Genomic DNA, 24,604 nt, shown 5'->3' with positions numbered 1-24,604 from the left:
ATCTGAGGTGCAGTTAAATGTAATGAACTTATCCTTTGCAACAGAGGTAACCCTGGGTCTTCCTTTCCTGTGGCGGTCCTCATGAGAGCCAGTTTCATCATAGCGCTTGATGGTTTTTGCGACTGCACTTGAAGAAACTTTAAAAGTTTTTGATTTTACATATTGACTGACCTTCATGTCTTAAAGTAATGATGGACTGTCATTTCTCTTTGCTTATTTAAGCTGTTCTTGCCATAATATGGACTTGGTCTTTTACCAAATAAGGCTATCTTCTGTATATACCCTACCTAGTCACAACACAACTGATTGGCTCAAACGCATTAAGAAGGAAAGAAATTCCACAAATGAACTTTTAACAAGGCACACCTGTTAATTGAAATGCATTCCAGGTGACTACCTGGTTGAGAGAATGCCAAGAGTGTGCAAAGTTGTCATCAAGGCAACATTGAAAAATCTAAAGTTTAAAGTATATTTGGATTTGTTTACCACTTTTTTGGTTACTACAAGATTCCATATGTGTTATTTCATAGTATTGATGTATTCACTATTATTCTACAATATAGAAAACAGTAAAAAAACTAAGAAAGACCCTTGAATGAGTAGGTGTCTCCAAACCTTTGACTGGTACTGTGCATTTCTAACTGTCACTTAAGTGTTTGTTTCCTTTAATATGTAGCTCACATTTGACATTATTTCCATCAGTACCTTTCTTTCATGTCTGTGTAGTTGTTCCTAAGGGTGGCTAGCATTAGTGGATCATGTTAGGTTAACGTTGTGCAATAACTTGGGACCTAGTGGAATTCAGACCACACGCAGCGGGTTAAACCTGGAGCACAGTTTACGATGACTGGACCGTTGTCATTACAGTTCCGTGATTAGTGAGGATTAGGGTAGATTTATTGGACTAGCCTATTATTCAACCACTATTGTATACTTTTTTCACCTTCCAATATTTAATGGATTTAACTTGAATCAGGATGAATCAAACCACTGCATTTTTGTGCATAAAGGCTCTCCAAACCAGTTGTTACTCACCCTAAACTGTCTAAACAAACAAAAAATATCTGAGTATCTATCAGTTAGTGCTGAAACAGAGAAATATGCATTTATTTAGATGGCCTTCTTTGATCCCTAATATTCTGAACCCGTTCTCTCAATGTATTCTAGGTGACCAAGTCTAGAAGCAACAGGACCCTAAAATGCTTCTACCCCCAAGCCATAAGACTGCTAAATAGTTACTTAAATAGTTAACCAATAGCTACCAGGACTATCTGGATTGACCCTTTATGCGCTAACTCTTTTGAGTCATCACCTACACTGCTGCTAAAGCTGATTATCTATCCTATTGCCTTGTCACTTTATCCCTATGTACAGTACATGTACATATCTACCTCAATTACCTCGTACCCCTGCACATTGACTCGGTACCCTGTGTATATAGCCAAGCTAGCGTTGCTCATTGTGTTACTATGATTTATATTTTCTCTCTGCATTGTTGGCAAGGGCCTGTAAGTAAGGATTTCCCTGTTAGCCTACACCTGTTGTTTACAACGCATGTGACAAATACAATGTATTTGCTTTGAGTCTGTTGACAAAATGCCAATTAAAGGTTCAAAGATAAATGTAGTGAAAACCCTATTGAAAGAAAACTCGACAAGAAAATCTGTTGGCCAGCAAATAGAAGGGTTTTCTGTGGTTGAATGCATTTCATGCTTGGTCATGTTCATTAGGGCACAACAAAGCAAAACAATCTGTTTTTTCCCCCTCAGTTTGGTACTTAATGAATACGATCCCAGTTTCCTAACTGTATGACATAGTTCAGAGCGAGTCGGTTATAGGCAAATTCCCTTCCTGCCATGAAATAATGTCCAGGCAGTGTGGTAACTGCAAGCCACAGTGCAGGTATTTTTTGGCTAAGCCAAGTGGGGACACATAACATTCAAATTATTCTGTGGAATAGCATGCAACACACCTACCTATTATGGCAAACCTTGTCCTGTAAAATAGAGACGAAAGAGCATCGGTTAGGATAATTATATGTTGAACATGGCTTGTTATACAGCAGATACTAATGTGAAAGAGTAAACACAGACAGTGAACAATAGCACAGTACATCTATCTAAACATTAAGGATTGGTTTCTTGGACACAGATGAACCATAGTCTTGGATTAAGAACATTCAACAGAGAATCTCCATCGAACATGCTTTTTAGTCCAGGACTAAGATTAATCGGTGTCTGGGACCCCAGCCCTAGGAGCTCAATGATGATTAAGAGCCTTGGGTGTGATTTGAAAGGTGCAGTGTACATAACACAACTCAACATTACACAGGGCTCCTGGTCCTACATAACACGGCTATATCCCTCACAAACAAATTCAACATTTCAAATCAGTGTTTTTTTCATGTGGTCGTTTGAATTAGAATAGCCCTCTAATATCTGCTGAGAATGTCGTGACTATTGAGAATGGCCCAGGTTGAATGCCGGGAGCCCAATGAATAGATCCCCCCCCCTTTATATTTTTCTATTGACCACTGACCCCCCCATTATTGGGTGACTGCTGACAGTGGTGAATAGGAGGCTTGTGGAGGAGCCTTACTGCCTTCCCATGGCCCCTTGGAGCTCTGTCTGAGTGAGTGAGTGAGTGAGTGAGTGAGTGAGTGAGTGAGTGAGTGAGTGAGTGAGTGAGTGAGTGAGTGAGTGAGTGAGTGAGTGAGTGAGTGAGTGAGTGAGTGAGTGAGAAAGATTGAGGCTTGCTGGGTGGTGGGGCTGCGCTGAGCTGTCAGTGCATGTAACTGCTGATTCATTTGCTGTCAAAAGCTGGCATTGTGAGCAGCCACCACAGGAGTCCAGGGAAAATGAGAGGGCTGCTACACAGGAGGAATGTGGTGGAGGAGCTACTGGCCATCTGATTTACAAGGCTCGGATAAAAACTCATAAAGCCAGTGTGGCATATGGGCGCAATTCATGCTCAACTGAATCATTTGTGATTATAACATTAACTCACCTGATCATCAGGAAATTCAAAGTCTTTACTAAATCTTTGCACACCACGTGCGGACAGAGATTCTTGTCTCGTGCAAGTGATACCATTGTTAAAAGTCTTTGATCTATGCGATCTGCTTTTTCCCTGGCCTGCAGATGAATTGGCCTGATTATCATGGTGGTTTTCGCCATCGGGAGGGGGGCAGGCCGCTAACGGAGACTTGTGCCTGTGTACTGGCGAGAGGGGACTCAAAAGGAATGGTGTCTCTTCCGTACCCGACTCCTCTTGTGTGCTATCCATCCTCACCGGGTCCCGGAAGTCCACCTGCGGACGTCGCGTGCTCCTCATCCTTCTCAAGGTGGGGGACGTGGAAATGCGAGCCGGGGCCTGTCGGTCAAACTGGGTGAGCAAGCCGTCGGCCTCGACCAACGACGTGTGTTTTAGTTTGGAGTGCGTTCTGGCCAAATCTATATGCATGATAAACGGGTTGCTGGTCTGCGTCTCCTTTTCGTCAGTGGGTTTCGAGACCGTTTGCGTCTCAACATTGGTCACCCCCGTCACAGCCTCATTCTCTAGCCACTCAATGTAACTCCAGTCCAAAATTCTCTCTGTGTCCTGGCCATTCTCATGCACTAGAACCTGTTTCAGAGTAGACATATTGAGCAAGACGGCATTATAGGCCTAATGTCAGAAAAAGGGTAGTCCGTTGGTGTTTTCCGTTGGTACTTGTCTTTAACCAGGTGTGTTGGGGTCAGATAATCCAGGTGCATTCCACTGGCAGTTTATCAGCAAGCAACTACGTTTCAGACACGTTTCTGGGAAATAAACAAAATATCTGTATTAGGTAGGTCTAATACAAGAGCCTACGAATTAAACAAAGCAGTCTGGGCGTGCAGTCAAGTCAATCTTTTTTTGTACAGAGTTCAGATCACGTTGTGAAACATTGAAATGATGGATTTGTGAGCTGCATACTTAGCACATGTTTTGTCAACAGAGGGTGGGGGAAGTTAGCTTACAGTTGGTGTTCATAAGGTACAGAAAGTAGGCCCTCTAACAAGCTCCAAGACTACTGTCGCCTTAGCTACAGATTGTACACCAGATAATGTGATACACGACATGGCCAAACATCTCAATCCAAAGTCATGAGCATTAATATGGAGTTGGTCCCCTCTTTGTTGTTATAAGAGCCTTCACTCTTCTAGGATGTCTTTCCACTAGATGTTGGAACATTGCTGCGGGGACTTGCATCCATTCGTTCACAAAAGCATTAGTGAGGTTGGGCGATTAAGCCTGGCTAGCAATCGATGTTACACCTTTGGGATGAAGTGTTCGATGGAATTGAGGTCGGGGCTCTGTGCAGGCCAATACAAATTCTTCCACACTGATCTCGACAAACCATTTCTGTATGGACCTCGCTTTGTGCATGGGGGTATTGTCATGCTGAAACTGTTGCCACAAAGTTGTAAGCACAGAATCGTCTAGAATGTCGTCATTGTATGCTGTAGCTTTAAGATTTCCCTTCAATGGAACTAAGGGGCCTAGCCCAAACCATGAAAAACAGCCCCAGGCCATTATTCCTCCTATGTGTTGGGGCAGGTAGCATTCTCCTGGCATCCGCCAAACCCAGATTTGTATGTCGGATTGCCAAATGGTGAAGCGTGATTCATCACTCCAGAGAACACGTTTTCAGATTAACAGTTATTGTGTTGACATTGCTTCCAGAGTCAGTTTGGAACTCCGTTGTGAGTGTTGCAACAGAGGGCAGATGATTTTTACATGCACCAGCAACCGGCGGTCCCGTTCTGAGAAAGAGGATTAGCCGTTGTTGTAGACGTTTCCACTTCAAAATAGCAGCACTCACAGCTGACCAGAGCAGCTCTAGCAGGGACTAACTTCCTTTTTGGAAAAGTAGCATCCTATGGTGGTGCCACGTTGACAGTCACTGAGCTCATCAGTATGGGCCATTCAACTGCCAATGTTTGTTTATGGAGATTGCATGGCGGTGTGCTCGATTTTAAACACCTGTCAGCAAAGGTGTGGATGAAATAGCGGAATCCACTAATTTGAAGGTGTGTCCACATACTTTTGTATATATAGTGTAGATGTTTGGCCGAATTGAGAACATAGATACTATCGCGAAGTTATGGTTGCTCGAAAATGTACTGTGCTACGCCACACAGTACCTACCCTGTAATGCCCAGTAATGGATACCAAAAATCTTGGCGAACAATCTGTAGCTATCGTTGCCTGTAAAAAAAAATAAAAAAATAAAACTGTAGTCTTACCTTCGTCATTGTCGATAGTTATGGTGTTTAAAGCTCACTTAAAACAACCCAAATATTGTATTATTGAATACAGTGCAACAGTGGAGCTGCACTACACTGCAATACCGTATCAGTTCAGTGTAATGCAATGACAGTTTATCGCGTGGGAAACAAAGAACGGCACAAGTGCCCCATGCACCTGATCCAACTTTCCAATACTCCAATTAGACGTTTTCATTGGGCCACTTCAACCCATGTAAAGTGCTATTCAATCAAATCAGGTAGGATTGTTTCATAAACACATGAGAATTCCCAACAATAAAAAATAAGGACCTATGAGCAATTTAGCGTTGTCGCAGTGTGCGGATTGCAATGGAGAAACCCCGCAAACCCACGAGGTAATTATAGTGAGAAAAACATTATCTAGGCTACATTTACCATCACCCAATGTTAGTCTAAATAACAACAAATTACTCACATGACAAAAGTGTAAAAGGTGTCGACTGAAGAAGAGCAAATCCAGCTGTGTTTACTCCCGGCAGTGTGTCGTGTCTCCTCTCTATTCCGCAATGTCTCATCCGTCGCGCTGCGCTCGAGGTTGTTCATGCCAATCAGACCGCCCTGTGAAACAAAAAAGTGTAGGCAACTCCTGGCACTAGTCTCGGCCACTGTTCATACTGTTCCTTTTCACATGACAAAGCTCAGAGATTTGTGTAATGCCTCGGAAAGATATCGTGCGTGCGTGTCCAATTGTTTCCTACACGACATTTGAACGAGTGTTATGAGTCAACGAGAAAGTTTAGCTCAGACAGTGGATTTGTCCGCAGTGTTATTGTGACATGTACGGTGTAATCAGTGGGAGGAACTAAAGGACGGTTAATGTGTTTTACTACTAGTCTTTTTTATACATCGTTGAGGTAAATGTATGTGTGTGTGAACAAAGAGAGGATCCGCTACATCACGTGCGTGTAGGGCCGTGCACAGACCTTTGGGGGTTGCTTAAAAATGTTTTTTAATAAAGGGCTACCCCCCCCTAAAAAAAAAAATCGACTTTCATGATTCATAACATACCAACTGCCTCTGTAGCCAAAATGTCAACATATGCCTATTTATTTTCTACAACAAACACACTTGTTATTCCCAATGTAAGCAGATGACACGGTAGTAACTAGTTACCACAGCCACAAAGTCGTACACCCGGCCTATTTCTACTATTTCTCTTTTAATACTGTGTTTTAAACCTCACCACACGACTAACCTTATGGCTAACCCTAAATTAAGACCAACAAGCGATTTTTTGATTTCATACATTTTTTCGATTTACCCCCATTTTCTTTGTGGCTGTGGTAACTAGTGGAAACCGGTTGACACTGGAGTGAAAATGCATTCCAGTCCGCAACTTGTTTTGTCAATTTTTTCCCGTATTGTCCTCACCTGATCCCGCAACAGTTCGATAACCCCGGGACTTTCCTGTTCCGTACCCGATAAAAATCCCTCCCATCCCGTATAATTCTTTATGTGTAGAAATCAGAGAGAGTTTATCGCACACATCCCAGCTAGCAGATAACGTTCTGAGAACCATATTTTTCTTAGAGTTTGCTGAGAGCATGTTTTTCCTATAGTTTATTTGCATACAACATTTCGACAATTTTCTGGGAATGGTGCAGGATAGTTTATTGACTTTGTAACATTCTAATCCCCTTTAAGGAATTTGACCAAAAAACGTTATTTTCTTGATATTTCATTACTTTAACAGAGTGTTTCCTAAAAGTAACAATACGTGAAAGTACTACTTAAGTATTTTTTGGGGTATCTGTACTTTACTATTGATATTTTTGACAACTTTTACTCCATTAGATTGCTAAAGAAAATAATGTACTTTTTACTCCATACATTTTCCCTGACACCTAAAAGTACTCATTACATTTAGAATGCTCAAGCAGGATATACAGGGGTGTTGTGGAGCAGGTCGAGAGCTTCAAGTTCCTCAGTGTCCACATCACTACGGAACTATCATGGTCCACACACATCAACACAGTTGTGAAGAGGGCACAACAACTCTTCCCTCTCAGGAGGCTGAAAATGTTTGGCATGGGCTCTCAGATCGTCAAAAGTTCTACAGCTGCACCACTGAGAGCATCTTGACTGGCTGCACAACCGCTTGGTGTTTGAAATGCTTGAAATATAATAATATATATAAATATAATATAAATAATATAGATTGCAAGGCGCTACAGAGGGTAGTGCAGACTGTACATCACTGGGGCTGAAATCTCTGCCTTCCAGGACCTCTATACCCGGCGGTGTCAGAGGAAGGCCCAAAAAATTGTCTGACAACAGCCACCCAAGTCATAGACTGTTTTCTCAGGTACCACACGCAAGCAGTGCCAATACACAAAGTCGGGAACCAGCAAGACCCTGAAGAGCTTCTACCCCCAAGCTATAAGACTGCTAAATAGTTAGTTAAATAGTTAACCAATAACCAGTTAACCAGGAGTGCCAGTTAAATAGTTAACCGGAATATCTGCATTGACCCTTTTTGCATGAACTCTTTGACCCATCGCCTACGCTGCATTACTGTTTATTATCTATCCCGTTACCAAGTCACTTTATCCCTACCTATATGTACATACACTATATATACAAAAGTATGTGGACACCTCTTCAAATGAGTGGATTTGGCTATTTGTGAAGTGGAAATTTCTAGGAGCAACAACAGCAGAGCTGCGAAATGGTGGGCCACACAAGCTCACAGAACGGGACCGTTGAGTGCTGAAGCCCGTAGCCGTAAAAATAGCCTGTCCTCTGTTGCAACACTCACTACCGAGTTCCAAACTGCCTCTGGATGCAACATCAGCACAAGAACTGCTCGTCGGGAGCTTCATTAATATGTGTTTCCATGGCCGAGCAGCCGCCCACAAGCCTAAGATCACCATGCACAATGCCGAGTGTCGGCTGGAGCGGTGAAAAGCTCACCGCCATTGGACACTGGAGCAGTGGAAACGCTTTCTCTGGAGTGATGAATCACGCTTCACCATCTGGCAGTCCGACGGACAAATCTGGTTTGGCGGATGCCAGGAGAACGCTACCTGCCCAAATGCATGGTGCCAACTGTAAAGTTTGGTGGAGGAAGAATAATGGTCTGTAGCTGTTTTTCATGGTTCGGGCTAAGCCCCTTTAGTTCCAGTGTAGGGAAATATTAATGATACAGCATACAATGACATTCTAGACGTTTCTGTGCTTCCAACTTTGTGGCAACAGTTTGGGGAACGCCCTTTCCTGTTTCAGCATGACAAAACCCCTTGCCCAAAGCGAGGTCCATAAAGAAATGGTTTGTCATGATCGTGTGGAAGAACTTGACTGGCCTGTATAACCCTGACCGCAACCCCATCGAACACCTTTGGGATGAATTGAACGGCGACTGCGAGTCAGGCCTAATCGCCCAACATCAGTGTCTGACCTCACTAATACTTTTTGTCTGAATGGAAGCAAGTCATCGCAGCAATGTTCCAACATCTAGTAGAAACCTTTCCCAGAAGAGTGGAAGCTGTTAAGGCAGCAAAGGGGGGACCAACTCTATATTAATGCCGATGATTTAGGAATGAGATTTTCGATGAGCAGGTGTCCACATACTTTTGGTCATGTAGTATATCTACCTCAATTAGCTCGTAACCCTGCACATCGACTCGGTTTGGTGCCCCGTGTGTGTATATAGCCAAGTTATCGTTACTCATTGTGTATTTTTTTCCTTTAAAAACATTTCTAACTGCATTGTTGGGAAGGGCCTATAAGTAAGCATTTCAATGTTAGTCTTCATCTGTTAATTATGAAGCATGTGACAAATAACACTTGATTTGATGTACTAACTGGGTGAGTGCAGGCAACCGTGTCATGAGCACTAAGCAGCAGCCAAATGGAGCAGTTGCTATGGCTACTCACATGCAGAGCGGGGGACAGGCAGATGAGCAGCTAACGAAGAGATTATCTGATTTCTGCTTGTAATGATGAGCATGGGACAGGACGGTAGTGATTTGTTTTTTAAGTGTCAGGCTTATAGAATTGTTTGCGGGATCAGCACAGGACCGGGAACAAATTTGACAGGACAAAACAGGGCAGGAATACATTTTCACTCCTATGTCAACCTCTACTGCTCTGTGTTGTGATGAGTGAGTGTGTTGTTGTAGAAATGTTGACATTTTGGCTACAGAGGCAGTTGATAGGTTATGAGTTTTTAGTTATGAAAGGTTGGGAGGCTGCCCTTTTTTATTTTGAGCAACCCCCCCCCCCCCTCAAATGTCTGCGTGTGTGAGAGTGTGAAACAGACTGAAAAAAAAAGAAAGAGAATCAGAATCACTTTTACAAGTACATTTATTTACACATATCCAGAATTTGACTAAGTGCTACCAGCAATAGACAATGTACAGACAGAATACAGATACAAAGTCAACATAGTCAACATACAGGATATCCAATATAAATACAGTATACATAGAAAAAAAAAGAAAGAACCACACACCAGAATATATTTCCACCCTGTAGCTTCAAGATTATCTATCCTATGGACTATGGAGCATAGTCATTAATTAATTTATTGATTCATTCATAACTGTAATCCAGACCTGTATTCTATACTGACTCTGCCTCACTAGCAGGTGATTGTTATAACCTGCGAACACTAGATGGTAATGTAGGATAGATTATATCACCATGTCGCCACTGGCTGTGTCGTTTTAAAATGATCAGTGATGCCCCCATGGCGTCCTCTGGTGTCAGTATTGGCATCCTCTGGTTTCAGTATCTGTCATGCACTCACCACTGTTCTGAAGAATAATCATCATCATCATTATAATTATCCGCAACAGCATCATCATCTCTCTACATAGTTATGAGAATAGAGTGGTGAAGAGAATTGTATTCAGTTGCATGAGATAGACATTTAATGAATAGAGTGTACACAATTCCTTATTCTACACGAAAGACAATCATATCTGTTCTACACTTACCTCAGAAACCCATACTACAATTTTGCGTAATTTAATCAGATACTCGATACCATCCTATGTTACCTGCATCTGTCCACTTGAGATTAGTTCTACACAACTCATTTATATCTGGAGGTTCTGTAACATTGCACCTTCCTGAACATGCCCCCTGATTCGTCCTTAATGAGAAAAGGGAGGGGTCACAACATATTCCAACATGTCTCCAAAATGTGCAAGCTGTCCAATGGACCGCAGACTCACTGGAGAATACCAGGGGTCACCAAGAGGTTAAAGGTTAAATAGTCAAGGGTAAATATCCTTCAGAGTTGGACTTTTATGACATATACCTTCATCTTTATGGATCATGTGATGCTGTACACAACACACACACACATCTTGAAGCAAAATCCATGGAAGTAGGATATCTTTAATTCTGTCAGGAATTAAATTTTTGATTTAGCTTTGCAGTCATTTACAGGCATATTCAGAATGTAACTCTTCACTTCCATTAATGCATGACCATCCTCTCCCCATGAGTAGGGTATGTTGGGGGAAAACACCCTCTTAAGGAAAATGTATATTTTCTGACCCAAAAAAAGCTACGTTTTCAAAGATTTAGATATGTGCATACTGGCTATCCTTGGGCAAACACATTTAGAATGGAAATAAGTGGGCATAATGAATAGTTTTTTGTTATTTGATAAAAACAGAAACTTCGAAACAGGGTGTTTTCGCCCCATTAACGGGGCAAAACACCCCCCTCTATTGGGCAAAATGCTTCCTGAAGATTGTCTTAAAATCCAATTTATACCTTTTATTGACATTTTCTGTTATTGACTCTTGAAAGCTAAAGTCTAGGTATCTAATTTTTAATTAAATAAAGCAAATATTGAAACAAAATGGCATTGCACATCTCACTATTAATACCCTCACTATGATGAGGTTTTGATGTAAAGGTCCCTCTTTTCATTTTTGTTCTTCCAGTCCAAATGATCCTATAGTTTCTAAAAATGTATTGTGTTCCCAATAAAGTGACTTATTGTGGCATTTTGCCCCAAACGTGCTCACCGTAAATTGTACTATTTAATTAAAGGTTCACGCCAGCTGTTTTAGATCTACTTGATTTCAATAAATTATTTCGAAGTATCATCAAGCTGTTACTTGTCATTTTCTTCAATCATACTGATCAATAGGTATTTTAAAAACAGCTTGTACTGAAGCCAGAATCTCTCCTGGAAAAACACTAGTCATGGGGATAACATGATAAATATGAATGATTTTTAGTTATGATTGGTTGATACAAACCAAAACAAACTCTCCACTTAATCAGAAAAGCTACTGTAACATTAGCCCAGCAATGGTGCAAGGTAGTATACAGCCAGCCTTACATGTATGAGCCAGTCTGACACTGAAATTAATGAGGAAGATGATGATGAGCCAGTGCAAATCCCAAGAGGTATGCAGTAAGTCTATTTGGAAATGGTTGCAACCCGTAACATTAATGTGTCTATAGCTAACTAACTAGCTTTGCTTGATCCCAGTGCATGCTCCATTTCACATCGCTTGAAAGTTCAACCGGACAACAAAATACAAAAAATATCCCAAATCCTTTATGACAATTTGTTGCGATGCTATAATTGTGAAAGCTGATACAGCATGCATGCCTATTAGCTTGTTAGATTTGACATTATACTCAACAAATAAGCTATTTTAGATCAAACGTTATTGCGGCCTAACTATCATCTTGGCTAGATATGATTTCATCTGAATATGCTTTCCATAGCAAACTATATGTGATTAGAATTGAGCATTTGGTGGACAGCAGTGTTATAGGACAATATTGCCTGGAATGTTTGTGTCCTTACCGGAAATTGTGGACAGTGAGTAACAGACCTGCTGTATTTTGTCTGATGTTAGTTTTCTTTATGTACAGTAGGTGTACCTGTGGGCATTGTCAGACAATGCCAACCGAGGTGGAGAACATTTGCTGCCAGGAGATTCCACAGTTGTGTAGGATACTTTGTAGTTCATTGTAAGATACTCGATCAGCGTTACCATTCAATATTACAGTATAACTTATTTCAATAGTTTATCAGATGTCCGCAGGTGCCTCCAGAAGAGCCATGCCCTTGCATGGTAGATCACCCCGGTCTTGTGACATTCTGTGTCAATGGGTATGCATTACAACATGTCATGAACATACAGAGTGTACAAAACATTAAGAAAACCTTCCTAATATTGAGTTACACCCCATTTGCCCTCAGAACACCCTCAATTCGTCAGGTGTCAAACGTTCCATAGGGATGCTGGCCCATGTTGACTCCAATGCTTCCCACAATTGTCAAGTTGGCTAGATGTCCTTTGGGTGGTGGACAATTCTTGATACACACGAGAAACTGTTGTGTGAAAAACCCAGCAGCATTGCAGTTCTTGACACACTCAAACCAGTGCGCCTGGCACCTACTACCATACCCCATTTAAATGCACTTAAATATTTTGTCTTGCCAATTCACCCTTTGAATGGCACACATACACAATCCATGTCTCAAGGTGTAAAAATCCTTCTATAACCTGTCTTCTCTTCATCTACACTGATTGAAGTGGATTTAACAGGTGACATCAATAAGGGATCATAAACTTTCATCTGGTCAGTCTATGTAATGGAAAGAGCAGGTGTTCCTAATATTTTGTGTATACAGGTAAGATTATGGTTCTTCACAAAACTGCATCTGAGAGGACTGAATAAGCAAGTATAGTGAATGTATTACATCTCAAATAAACTATAGTTGTAAAGGTAATAATTTGTAGTGTCTGTTGAATCCTCATGTAACCAAACAGTAATGAACAGGTTGTTCACATGAGTATCATGTTCATAGAAACACAGAAAACAAGGTACAATGGGTCTTTATTTTTCACAAGCCAGCAGGCGGTACTGTATGGACAGATGCTGGGGGATCAGGCTGTCCAAGTTGACCATGGAAGCTGCTGCCAGGTACAGGATATCGTTTGGTGTCTGACCAGTCCGAGTGCTGCGAGACTTGATGTGTTCAGAGGCTTGGCTTCAGGACATGACAGGATGGGTTGATGTCTTCAGTGGCTTGACTTCAGGACATGATGGGCTCATCATGGATAGAGGGTGTTGGAGAAGAGCTCAACTCTTCCGCGAGGGCAGGAAAATATTTGTCTGGGAATACAAAACAGTACACAACACAGTTAGACAAAAGGGCTATGAATGACAGTCCAAGCAGGGTGTGAAATTGAATTGATGTGTAATAATGTGATTGTGTTAATGAATTTAAGTAATAAAAAAAATGCATAGGGCTAAGCATAGTGCTTGGAGAGGAAATATTAAATGCTCTAGTGGATGATGGGACATGGCATCAGTTCATGTCAGGAGAGAGTTGACACTGGTAGTGGAGTGGTCATCACCTCATAATTGGAGAACATGAGGGGTCTTAGCCGTAAACACAAATAGCAAATACATGGCGTTACAAAGCTTTGCACATTTGGCATTCTCTCCACCAGCTTCATGAGGAATGCTTTTCCAACCGTTTTGAAGGAGTTCCCACATATGCTGAGTGCTTATTGGCTGCTTTTCCATCACTGCGGTCCAACTCAACCCAACCCATCTCAATTGGGTTGAGCTCGGGTGATTGTGGAGGCCAGGTCATCTGATGCAGCACTCCATCACTCTCCTTGGTCATATAGCCCTTACACAGCCTGGATGTGTGTTGGGTCATTGTCCTGTTGAAAAACAAATGATAGTCCAACTAAGCCCAAACCAGATAGGATGGCCTATCGCTGCAGAATACTGTTGTAGCCATGCTGGTTAAGTGTGCCTTGAATTCTAAATAAATCACAGACCGTGTCACCAGCAAAGCATCTCCACACCATCAAACCACCATCCTCCATGCTTTATGGAGGGAACCACACATGCAGAGAATATCCGTTCACCTACTCTGCGTCTCAAAGACACGGCTGTTGGAACCAAAAATCTAATTTGGACTCATCAGACCAAGGGACAGATTTCCACCGGTCTAATGTCCATTGCTCATGTTTCTTGGCCCAAGCATGTCTCTTCTTCTTATTGGTGTCCTTTTGCTTCTTTAATCAGCACAAAAGTTTTTAGCTGTGCTAACATAATTGCAAAAGGATTTTCTAATGATCAATTAGCCTTTTAAAATTATAAACTTAGACTAGCTTACACAACGTGCCATTGGAACACAGGAGTGATGGTTGCTGATAATGGGCCTCTGTACGCCTATGTAGATATTCCATAAAAGTGTCTGCCGTTTCCAGCTACAATAGTCATTTACAACATTAACAATGCCTACACTGTATGTTATTTTAATGGACAAAAAATGACAATTTCTTTCAAAAACAAGGACATTTCTAAGTGACCCCAAACTTTTGAACGGTTATGTGTATGTATGTACAGTTGAAGTCGGAAGTTTACATACACTTAGGTTGGAGTCATGTTAAGGGATTTTTTTTTAATCAATGATGACTAATTATGTATACATTTCAATCAGGACTGACTAGTCCAAATGCTATCATGTACTGTACATGTATGCATTTTCTCTCTTGCTCCCATTCCCAATTGTATATAATATAGTCAGGAGTTTAGAACAATGCCTTGGTACAAATGAATGAACTATCTCCAGATGGCAGGCACGGACTATCTCCAGACTGTCTAGAATGCTATCTACACTGACTGACCTTGGCTTTAGGCGAGGAGGGAAGTCTCGAGAACTATAGGGCCTCTCTACCAGTGTCAAGAAGAGATAGAACATTTAGAAAACGCTGACGTCATTTTCAGTTTATAACCTGTGGCAAAATGTGTATGAAGCAGTACTCTCTTGAATTAAACGCTGTTACCTGACTTTTAAGACCGGGGCTCTGTCCATTCTTATAAAATATTAGGGTCTTACAAACCCTTAAATGCATAGACAGAGTGTTTAATTTTGATTGGGAAATAAAACAGAGGAATTTAGAATTCCTTCAACAAGTCATTTTTCAACCACTCCACAAATTTCTTGTTAACAAACTATAGTTTTGGCAAGTTGGTTAGGACATCTACTTTGTGCATGACACAAGTCATTTTTCCAACAATTGTTTACAGACAGATTATTTCACTTATATTTCACTGCATCACAATTCCATTGGGTCACAAGTTTATATACACTAAGTTGACAGTGCCTTTAATCAGCTTGGAAAATTCCAGAAAATGATGTTATGGCTTTAGAAGCTTCTGATAGGCTAATTGACATCATTTGAGTCAATTGGAGGTGTACCTGTGGATGTATTTCAAGGCCTATCCTTCAAACTCAGGGCCTCTTTGCTTGACATCATGGCCAAATCAAAAGAAATCAGCCAAGACCTCAGAAAAAAAACTGTAGACCTTCACAAGTCTGGTTCATCCTCGGGGGCAATTTCTAAACGCCTGAAGGTACCACGTTCACCTGTACAAACAATACTACGCAAGTATAAACACCATGGGATCACGCAGCCGTCATACCGCTCAGGAAGGAGATTCTGTCTCCTAGAGATAAACGTACTTGGGTGCGAAAAGTGCAAATCAATCCCAGAACAACAGCAAAGGACCTTGTGAAGATGCTGGAGGAAACAGGTACAAAAGTATCTATATCCACAATAAAACAAGTCCTATATCGACATAACCTGAAAGGCCGCTCAGAAAGGAAGAAGCCACTGCTCCAAAACCACCATTAAAAAGCCAGACTGCGGTTTGCGACTGCACATGGGGACAAAGATCGTACTTTTTGGAGAAATGTCCTCTGGTCTGATGAAACAAAAATAGAACTGTTTGGCCATAATGCCCATCGTTATGTTTGGAGGAAAAAAGGGGAGGCTTGCAAGCCGAAGAACACCATCCCAAGCACGGGGTTGGCAGCATCATGTTGTGGGGTGCTTTGCTGCAGGAGGGCCTGGTGAACTTCATAAAATAGATGGCATCATGAGGAAGAGAAATTATGTGGATATTTTGAAGCAACATCTCAAGACATCAGTCAGGAAGTTAAAGCTTGGTCGCAAATGGGTCTTCCAAATGGACAATGACCCCAAGCATACTTCCAAAGTTGTGGCAAAATGGCTTGAGGACAACAAAGTCAAGGTATTGGAGTGGCCATCACAAAGCCCTGACCTCAATCCTATAAAATGTTTGTGGGCAGAAGTGAAAAAGCAAGTGCGAGCAAGGAGGCCTAGAAACCTGACTCAGTTACACCAGCTCTGTCAGGAGGAATGGGCTGAAATTCACCCAACTTATTGTGGATACCTTGTGGAAGGCTACCCAACACGTTTGACCCAAGTTAAACAATTTCAAGGCAATGCTACCAAATACTAATTGAGTGAATATAAACTCCTGACCCACTGGGAATGTGTTGAAAGAAAGGAAAGCTGAAATAAATCACTCTCTACTATTATTCTGACATTTCACATTCTTAAAATAAAGTGGTGATCCTAACTGACCGAAGACAGGGAATTCTTACTAGAATTAATTGTCAGGAATTGTGAAAACTGAGTTTACATGTATTTGGCTAAGGTATATGTAAACTTCCGGCTTCAACTGTGAATACATGTATGTATGTGTGTGTATATATATATATGGCGATTTTTGCATGTAAATCTTGGTAGGGTAAAAAACAAAAACAAAATGGGATGCATGCCAGCAAAGCCACAACACTAAACAATACATTAATTGCACAATAATGGTGACAAACGGTTATATATATTTTTTTAACACACACAACACTTTCTAAATAGAAAATATTACATCAATTTTCCTCAATCGTTTTGTTGGGGGGATTTAAACATTTGAGATGAGACAGATTAATAAATGTTTTGTTGAGTTCAAAAAGAGTAGTGCCAGCCAGGTGCCAGTGGTTACTGAATATAAGAGCAGCGTCAACTCACCATCAGTACGACCAAGAATATGACTTTCGCGAAGCGGATCCTGTGTTCTGCCTTTCACCCAGGACAACGGAATGGATCCCAGCTGGCGACCCAAAAAAACGACTTCGTAAAAGAGGGAAACGTAGTGGTCTTCTGGTCAGACTCCGGAGACGGGCACATCGTGCACCACTCCCCAGTATACTTCTCGCCAATGTCCAGTCTCTTGACAACAAGGTTGATGAAATCCGAGCAAGGGTAGCATTCCAGAGGGACATCAGAGACTGTAACGTTCTTTGCTTCACGGAAACATGGCTCACTGGAGAGACGCTATCGGAGTCGGTGCAGCCAGCTGGTTTCTCCACGCATCGCGCCGACAGAAACAAACATCTTTCTGGTAAGAAGAGGGGCGGGGGCGTATGCCTTATGGCTAACGAGACGTGGTGTGGTCACAAAAGCATACAGGAACTCAAGTCCTTCTGTTCACCTGATTTAGAATTCCTCACAATCAAATGTCGACCGCATTATCTACCAAGGGAATTCTCTTCGATTATAATCACAGCCGTATATATTCCCCCCCAAGCAGACACATCGATGGCTCTGAACGAACTTTATTTGACTCTTTGCAAACTGGAATCCATACATCCTGAGGCTGCATTCATTGTAGCTGGGGATTTTAACAAGGCTAATCTGAAAACAAGACTCCCTAAATTGTATCAGCATATCGATTGCGCAACCAGGGCTGGCAAAACCTTGGATCACTGCTATTCTAACTTCCGTGACGCATTTAAGGCCCTGCCCCGCCCTCCTTTCGGAAAAGCTGACCACGACTCCATTTTGTTGATCCCTGCCTACAGACAGAAACTAAAACAAGAAGCTCCCACGCTGAGGTCTGTTCAACGCTGGGGTGACCAATCTGATTCCACACTCCAAGACTGCTTCCTGGGACTGGGATATGTTTCGTATTGCGTCAGACAACAACATTGACGAATACGCTGATTCGATGTGCGAGTTCATTAGAACATGCGTTGAAGATGTCATTCCCATATCAACGATTAAAACATTCCCAAACCAGAAACCGTGGATTGATGGCAGCATTCGCGTGAAACTGAAAGCAAGAACCACTGCTTTTAATCAGGGCAAGGTGACCGGTAACATGACCGAACACAAACAGTGTAGCTATTCCCTCCGCAAGGCAATCAAACAAGCTAAGCGAGAGGTATGTGGCAGGGTCTACAGTCAATCACGGATTACAAAAAGAAAACCAGTCCTGTCACGGACCAGGATGTCTTGCTCCCAGGCAGACTAAATAACTTTTTTGCCCACTTTGAGGACAATACAGTGCCACTGACACGGCCTGCAACCAAAACATGCAGCCTCTCCTTCACTGCAGCCGAGGTGAGTAAAACATTTAAACGTGTTAACCCTCGCAAGGCTGCAGGCCCAGACGGCATCCCCAGCCGCGCCCTCAGAGCATGCGCAGACCAGCTGGCTGGTGTGTTTACGGACATATTCAATCAATCCCTATCCCAGTCTGCTGTTCCCACATGCTTCAAGAGGGCCACCATTGTTCCTGTTCCCAAGAAAGCTAAGGTAACTGAGCTAAACGACTACCGCCCCGTAGCACTCACTTCCGTCATCATGAAGTGCTTTGAGAGACTAGTCAAGGACCATATCACCTCCACCCTACCTGACACCCTAGACCCACTTAAATTTGCTTACCGCCCAAATAGGTCCACAGACGATGCAATCTCAACCACACTGCACACTGCCCTAACCCATCTGGACAAGAGGAATACCTATGTGAGAATGCTGTTCATCGCCTACAGCTCGGCATTTAACACCATAGTACCCTCCAAACTCGTCATCAAGCTCGAGACCCTGGGTCACGACCCCGCCCTGTGCAACTGGGAACTGGACTTCCTGACGGGCCGCCCCCAGGTGGTGAGGGTAGGCAACAACATCTCCACCCCGCTGATCCTCAACACTGGGGCCCCACATGGGTGCGTTCTGAGCCCTCTCCTGTACTCCCTGTTCACCCACGATTGCGTGGCCACGCACGCCTCCAACTCAATCATCAAGTTTGCGGACGACACAACAGTGGTAGGCTTGATTACCAACAACGACGAGACGGCCTACAGGGAGGAGGTGAGGGCCCTCGGAGTGTGGTGTCAGGAAAATAACCTCACACTCAACGTCAACAAAATTAAGGAGATGATTGTGGACTTCAGGAAACAGCAGAGGGAACATCCCCCTATCCACATCGATGGAACAGTAGTGGAGAGGGTAGCAAGTTTTAAGTTCCTCGGCGTACACATCACAGACAAACTGAATTGGTCCACCCACACAGACAGCATCGTGAAGAAGGCGCAGCAGCGCCTCTTCAACCTCAGGAGGCTGAAGAAATTCAGGTTGTCACCAAAAGCGCTCACAAACTTCTACAGATGCACAATCGAGAGCATCCTGGCGGGCTGTATCACCGCCTGGTACGGCAACTGCTACCCCCACAACCGTAAGGCTCTCCAGAGGGTAGTGAGGTCTGCACAACGCATCACCGGGGGCAAACTACCTGCCCTCCAGGAAACCTACACCATCCGATGTTACAGGAAGGCCATAAAGATCTTCAAGGACAACAACCACCCGAGCCACTGCCTGTTCACCCCGCTATCATCCAGAAGGCGAGGTCAGTACAGGTGCATCAAAGCTGGGACCGAGAGACTGAAAAACAGCTTCTATCTCAAGGCCATCAGAATGTTAAACAGCCACCACTAACATTGGGTGGCTGCTGCCAACACACTGACTCAACTCCAGCCACTTTAATAATGGGAATTGATGGGAAATTATGTAAAATATATCACTAGCCACTTTAAACAATGCTACCTAATATAATGTTTACATACCCTACATTATTAATCTCATATGTATACGTATATACTGTACTCTATATCATCTACTGCATCTTTATGTAATACATGTATCACTAGCCACTTTAACTATGCCACTTTGTTTACATACTCATCTCATATGTATATACTGTACTCGATACCATCTACTGTATCTTGCCTATGCCGCTCTGTACCATCACTCATTCATATATCTTTATGTACATATTCTTTATCCCCTTACACTTGTGTGTATAAGACAGTAGTTTTGGAATTGTTAGTTAGATTACTTGTTGGTTATTACTGCATTGTCGGAACTAGAAGCACAAGCATTTCGCTACACTCGCATTAACATCTGCTAACCATGTGTATGTGACAAATAACATTTGATTTGATTTCTGTGAAAATTACAGGCAGAGGGCGTTTCACTTCAAGACACCTTATCCTAAGCTAATTTAGACGGGTCGTCACTAGGTACCACAGCCACAAAGTCATAAACCCCGTTTCTACTATTTATCTTGTTAAAATGTGCATTTAAACCTAACCACAATACTAATCTTATACCCAACCCTAACATTACGTTTTTATAAATGTTTAAGATGTAGCCAATTTGACTTTGTGACTGTGGTAACCCTTTTGACGGGATAGGCAGGCTGCTCTCTATCTGCAGCTCTGACAAAACCAGTCTCCTCCCCCAAAGTTGATACGAAAATAAGAACATTATGCCGCCTGTCACACGGGAAGAAGTTGGATTCATGAACTAAAACTAGTTTTTTTTTGTTACACTAACTCAAAGTTTTTGCATTGTCGTCCTTTTCTAATTTGGACTGGAGAAAACAGCAAAACATGTCTCGTTTTGGGGCGTTAGTCTTTTCAATTTGAAGAGTGAAACGCATGTTTGTTGCCAAGGTACACTGTAACGTGTCAGCAGACCACTTCATCAGAGCAAGACTAGTTACTGCATGTCCTACTTACCTGGAAAGCCAACTTTTGGACAGAATTAAGCGAAAATGTCAGACAACAGATCTAGTTTTCTTCATATTGGAGACATTGTGTCGCTTTACGCGGAAGGCACTGTCAATGGCTTCATCAGTACTTTGGGGTATGTTCCTCTAATTAAATATTAACCATGTTTTATTAAAATGTGTCAACCATGGCATGTAGGCCTACAAGTTCGTTTGTTGGCCAATACATGAAATGAGTCAATGTTGGTAACACATGGCGGTGTCAATGGGTGTGAGGTTCAAAAGTCGGAAGTTGAAGGAAAGGCCTAACACAAGCGATTCCATCAAGGAGGAAATGCCGCCTATGAGCCTCACACATTTTATGCAAATATAACAGGAATGCAAAGCATTATGAAGTAAACTGCATGTAAGTAGGCCTGTACCGCTCCAGTGTAGCCAATGCGTGTGCAATGTCCAGTCACACATGCTTTCAGGCACCTGATTACTCTTTGGACGCCAAATGGTTTCCTGGGAAAATATCGCGTTGTGATCCATTACGTACTCAAAATAGTATTAAGCTTTTTCACGGAAGGTCTTGGCAGAGCAGCATGCACTGTGAGACAGCTGAGGAATTTAACTTGATTGCTCACAGCTGTTTGCTCAACATGTCTTCCTTGACCTGTGATGTAGTGACTTTGTATATGTTCACCAGGGTGTCCCCAATGCAACTTGAATAATGGTTAGGTTGTTGAATGTACTCTTGTGGCCGATGCTTTAATCTACACAGTCATGATAGAAAACTTTAACTTTAAGAACTTTTGCTATTTGTTTTGTTCATCACATTTTTGACTTTGGGGCAATGAACACATTTCCAAATGTACAGAGAATTGAGAGGAACTTTCATGTGTTTTATCAAACAGTGAAGGGTCAAATAAGGTATGCCTACAGGTGCACTCTAGTTTAAAGTAAATGTATGGCATTCTGTGAGTACAGAAGATCATTTACTAGCCTACTCTGAGTGTGGGAGTACTGGTTGCTGAACCAGAGCAGGCCTAATACTGACTTGGTGAAATGGTGTACTATTGTACTTTTTTTTAAGCCATTGAAAGTTTACTATCAGTAATAACAGCTAATTCCAAGGACCATCAGAGATTTTCTACAAATATGGACTCTCGGAAGATAATTGACTAATGGTCATCAGCTTTGATATTATCCTAAACTTACAAGGCACCACAAAGACTAGAGTTTCCTCTTGTAAACACTATAGTGCTTAGTTGAAATGGCTCCAGCGCTTTAGATAATTTCTATGCTCTGCCATCTAGGCCCCAGAACAGGCAGGTGTGAATGCACTCGTTCTGTGGAATGAGTCTGCCCTACCCACCTCTCCCTCACATTCTCTCTCTACTTTCTCTGTCTGTTCTTTTAAACAGCCACGCCAAAAGCATAGCAGGCATTTGCCTAACCATCACTGTTACCATAGTTACTCCATGGATATCAGTCTGAAAGAAGTCTTTGTTAAAATGACACAGTCGTCTCTACAAGGCAGAATGTTGAATAAAATGATATTTACACTTTACCGGTTGAACATGCTGTTGGTCCTTTTGGTGGAGATAGGGTATCCACAGGAAAGTGTTTATCTGACTTTTTGCTGCGCCGGTAGGTTCTGTCGCTTGTATTTGAAATCTGTTGACACATTGCACCTGATGCACAATATGTAAACAATAGCCGAATGTAGTTGACCGAAGCGCGTTTCCTCGCAATCAGCTGGAAGTGTGTGCGGTTCGGTTAGGCTTGGCCATATTGTGCAAGTGTTGGCCAGGTGCGAATTGCATCAGTATTGAAAATTTAAAAACCTGAAATACGGACCAGCGTACTGAAGGTCGGGTTGATAAAATATTCCTGTGGCTATTTTGTATCAGAATACCTCTGACATAGGGACAAATTGGCGGACAACAGTTAAAGTAAGTTGAAATGAAGTTTAACATTCTGACTTGCAATGGGACTGCTGAGCCTACATGTTAGAGATGTGTAAGTATTTACCTCTCGGATTCTAAAGAGGCTATGCAGACATGAGACTGAAACCCCGATATTGAATTGTACGTCGGGCATAAATAAGCGTTTGGACCAGGAAAGTTTCATTTCATGAGCTCTACAAGCCAGAACGATGAATAAAATTACATTTAAACTAACTTTACCTGTTGTCCATGTGGTTGGTCCTTGTGGGACAATCTATCCTCAGGAATGTATAATTATGTTAACTTTTCAAAGAACTGGTTGTGCGTTCATATTTCTATCAATTGGAGCATGCAAGATGAAAATGCATGCACGAGATGCATGCTTCAGGTGATAGAAATCTGTTCATTGAAAAGTAGCTGTAATAAGTGAAAACTAGCTGTTATTGGCAGAGGTTTGAAACTCTCTTGTTGGACTATTAACTCATTTACCACCTGGTCATGTCGCCAGGTAGGCCAAAGCTCCATCCCACTAAAACAGGCTGAAATGTCAGGTGGTCTATTCAAAAAGTTTATACATTAAAATGGCATTTTCATTTTCACAGTATTATTCCAACTTCAATGTGGAAATGTATATAAAACACAGGAAAATCATGTTTTTGACCTCACATGGCCTTTAAAATAGCATTTGATTCAATATTCTGGTTTGTAGTGGTGATGAGAGGAACATTTCCTGATCCAAATGCTCATTTCTGCCTAACGTTGAATCCAATGCAATCCAACGTGGGGTTTCCTGGCTAACGTGAGCAGGGGATCACTCCTGAACTCCCCTCTTGATGTCTACGATCATGTTGGTAACTCGGAACCCCATTGTGTTCATGAGACACAACAGCCTCATTCCAGTAGCTTCAAAATGCCTCCTTGTTTCCTTGTGATAATCACTGATGTGTAAAATGAGTGGATAAGTCAAATCTCATTGCTTTCACCATACTATGCTAGATTAGCAATGCCAAGCAGGAAGGAATGGAAATGGGGCCAGTGTTTTTAGATTGGGACAGACTGGCTTGTTACCTGGGTGGATGAAGCCTATAAAGGCCACAAATGGACCTGTGCCAACAATATGAATCATGACTGACATTGTTTTACTGGAAAGTTGATGCAGTCAGATAACTTGTCAAGGCCCATCTCAATGCAAATGTCAGGGCCATAAAATGTCAATGCAAAGTGCGTAGGAGAGAGCTCTGCTGTTTTGAACGAAAGTCAGTAATGAGTCTGATTAATTAACTAATGCAGTCTGACGTAGCCAGGTCTATTTGACAAATTTTTAGCTACAACTTCAACAAGTCTGTTGGAGAGGATCAGCTTGAGCAAAGTGAGGTGCAGAATCACTGATCTACAAATAGTATTCCCTGCCAAGTAATAGGTTTTGTGCAATTTTAAGATTTGCAGAGCAATGCAAATACAGGCACAACCAGACAGTAATGGATTGATTGGAGACAGCTTGTGTCAATTACAGAACATTTTCTACCAGCAGCAACACTAGTGGATAGTGCTGGAAATGCTGGCTTCTGCACTAAAATCATGGCCCTAATCATGTGATTTAGGTTGTTCTCGTGTTTAGATGATGCAGATGCATTCCAGATTTTACATAAAATACCTATCCAGGCATACTGTCAGCTTACCACATCA

The 24,604-nt window shown here is 42.1% G+C and overlaps 2 protein-coding genes and 1 long non-coding RNA gene across 5 annotated transcripts in view; 1 reads left to right on the top strand and 2 right to left on the bottom strand.

Annotated features, from left to right (window-relative positions):
• Positions 1–6,223, bottom strand: part of LOC109889519 (pleckstrin homology domain-containing family G member 7) — a 35,763-nt gene extending 29,540 nt beyond the window's left edge. The window contains exons 1-3 of the mRNA XM_020480992.2: positions 5,728–6,223; positions 3,007–3,800; positions 1,977–1,996 (exon numbers count right to left, since the gene is read on the bottom strand). Of these exons, the coding sequence (XP_020336581.1) occupies positions 1,977–1,996; positions 3,007–3,642 (656 nt within the window). The 5' untranslated portion in view covers positions 3,643–3,800; positions 5,728–6,223. The remainder of the gene's footprint in view (positions 1–1,976; positions 1,997–3,006; positions 3,801–5,727) is intronic.
• A 6,896-nt stretch (positions 6,224–13,119) lies between these two features.
• Positions 13,120–22,878, bottom strand: LOC116373993 (uncharacterized). 2 transcript variants are annotated; one of them, XR_004209719.1, is made up of 2 exons: positions 22,541–22,878; positions 13,120–13,975 (listed from the first exon to the last, which is right to left on the bottom strand). It is a non-coding gene; the product is annotated as an uncharacterized LOC116373993 (long non-coding RNA). The 2 variants fall into 2 exon arrangements; XR_004209718.1 differs by lacking the exon at positions 22,541–22,878 and adding an exon at positions 20,995–21,572.
• Positions 21,004–24,604, top strand: part of LOC109889517 (inositol 1,4,5-trisphosphate receptor type 2) — a 152,453-nt gene continuing 148,852 nt past the window's right edge. For both annotated transcript variants that reach the window (XM_020480989.2, XM_020480988.2), the window contains exon 1: positions 21,004–21,121. In XM_020480989.2, the coding sequence (XP_020336578.1) occupies positions 21,030–21,121 (92 nt within the window). In that variant the 5' untranslated portion in view covers positions 21,004–21,029. The remainder of the gene's footprint in view (positions 21,122–24,604) is intronic.

The sequence above is a fragment of the Oncorhynchus kisutch genome, linkage group LG4 (genome assembly GCF_002021735.2).
Source record: "Oncorhynchus kisutch isolate 150728-3 linkage group LG4, Okis_V2, whole genome shotgun sequence".
Lineage (NCBI taxonomy): Eukaryota > Metazoa > Chordata > Actinopteri > Salmoniformes > Salmonidae > Oncorhynchus > Oncorhynchus kisutch.
The sequence above is the reverse complement of the archived record's forward strand: the minus strand, read 5'-3'. Positions and strand labels throughout refer to the sequence as shown.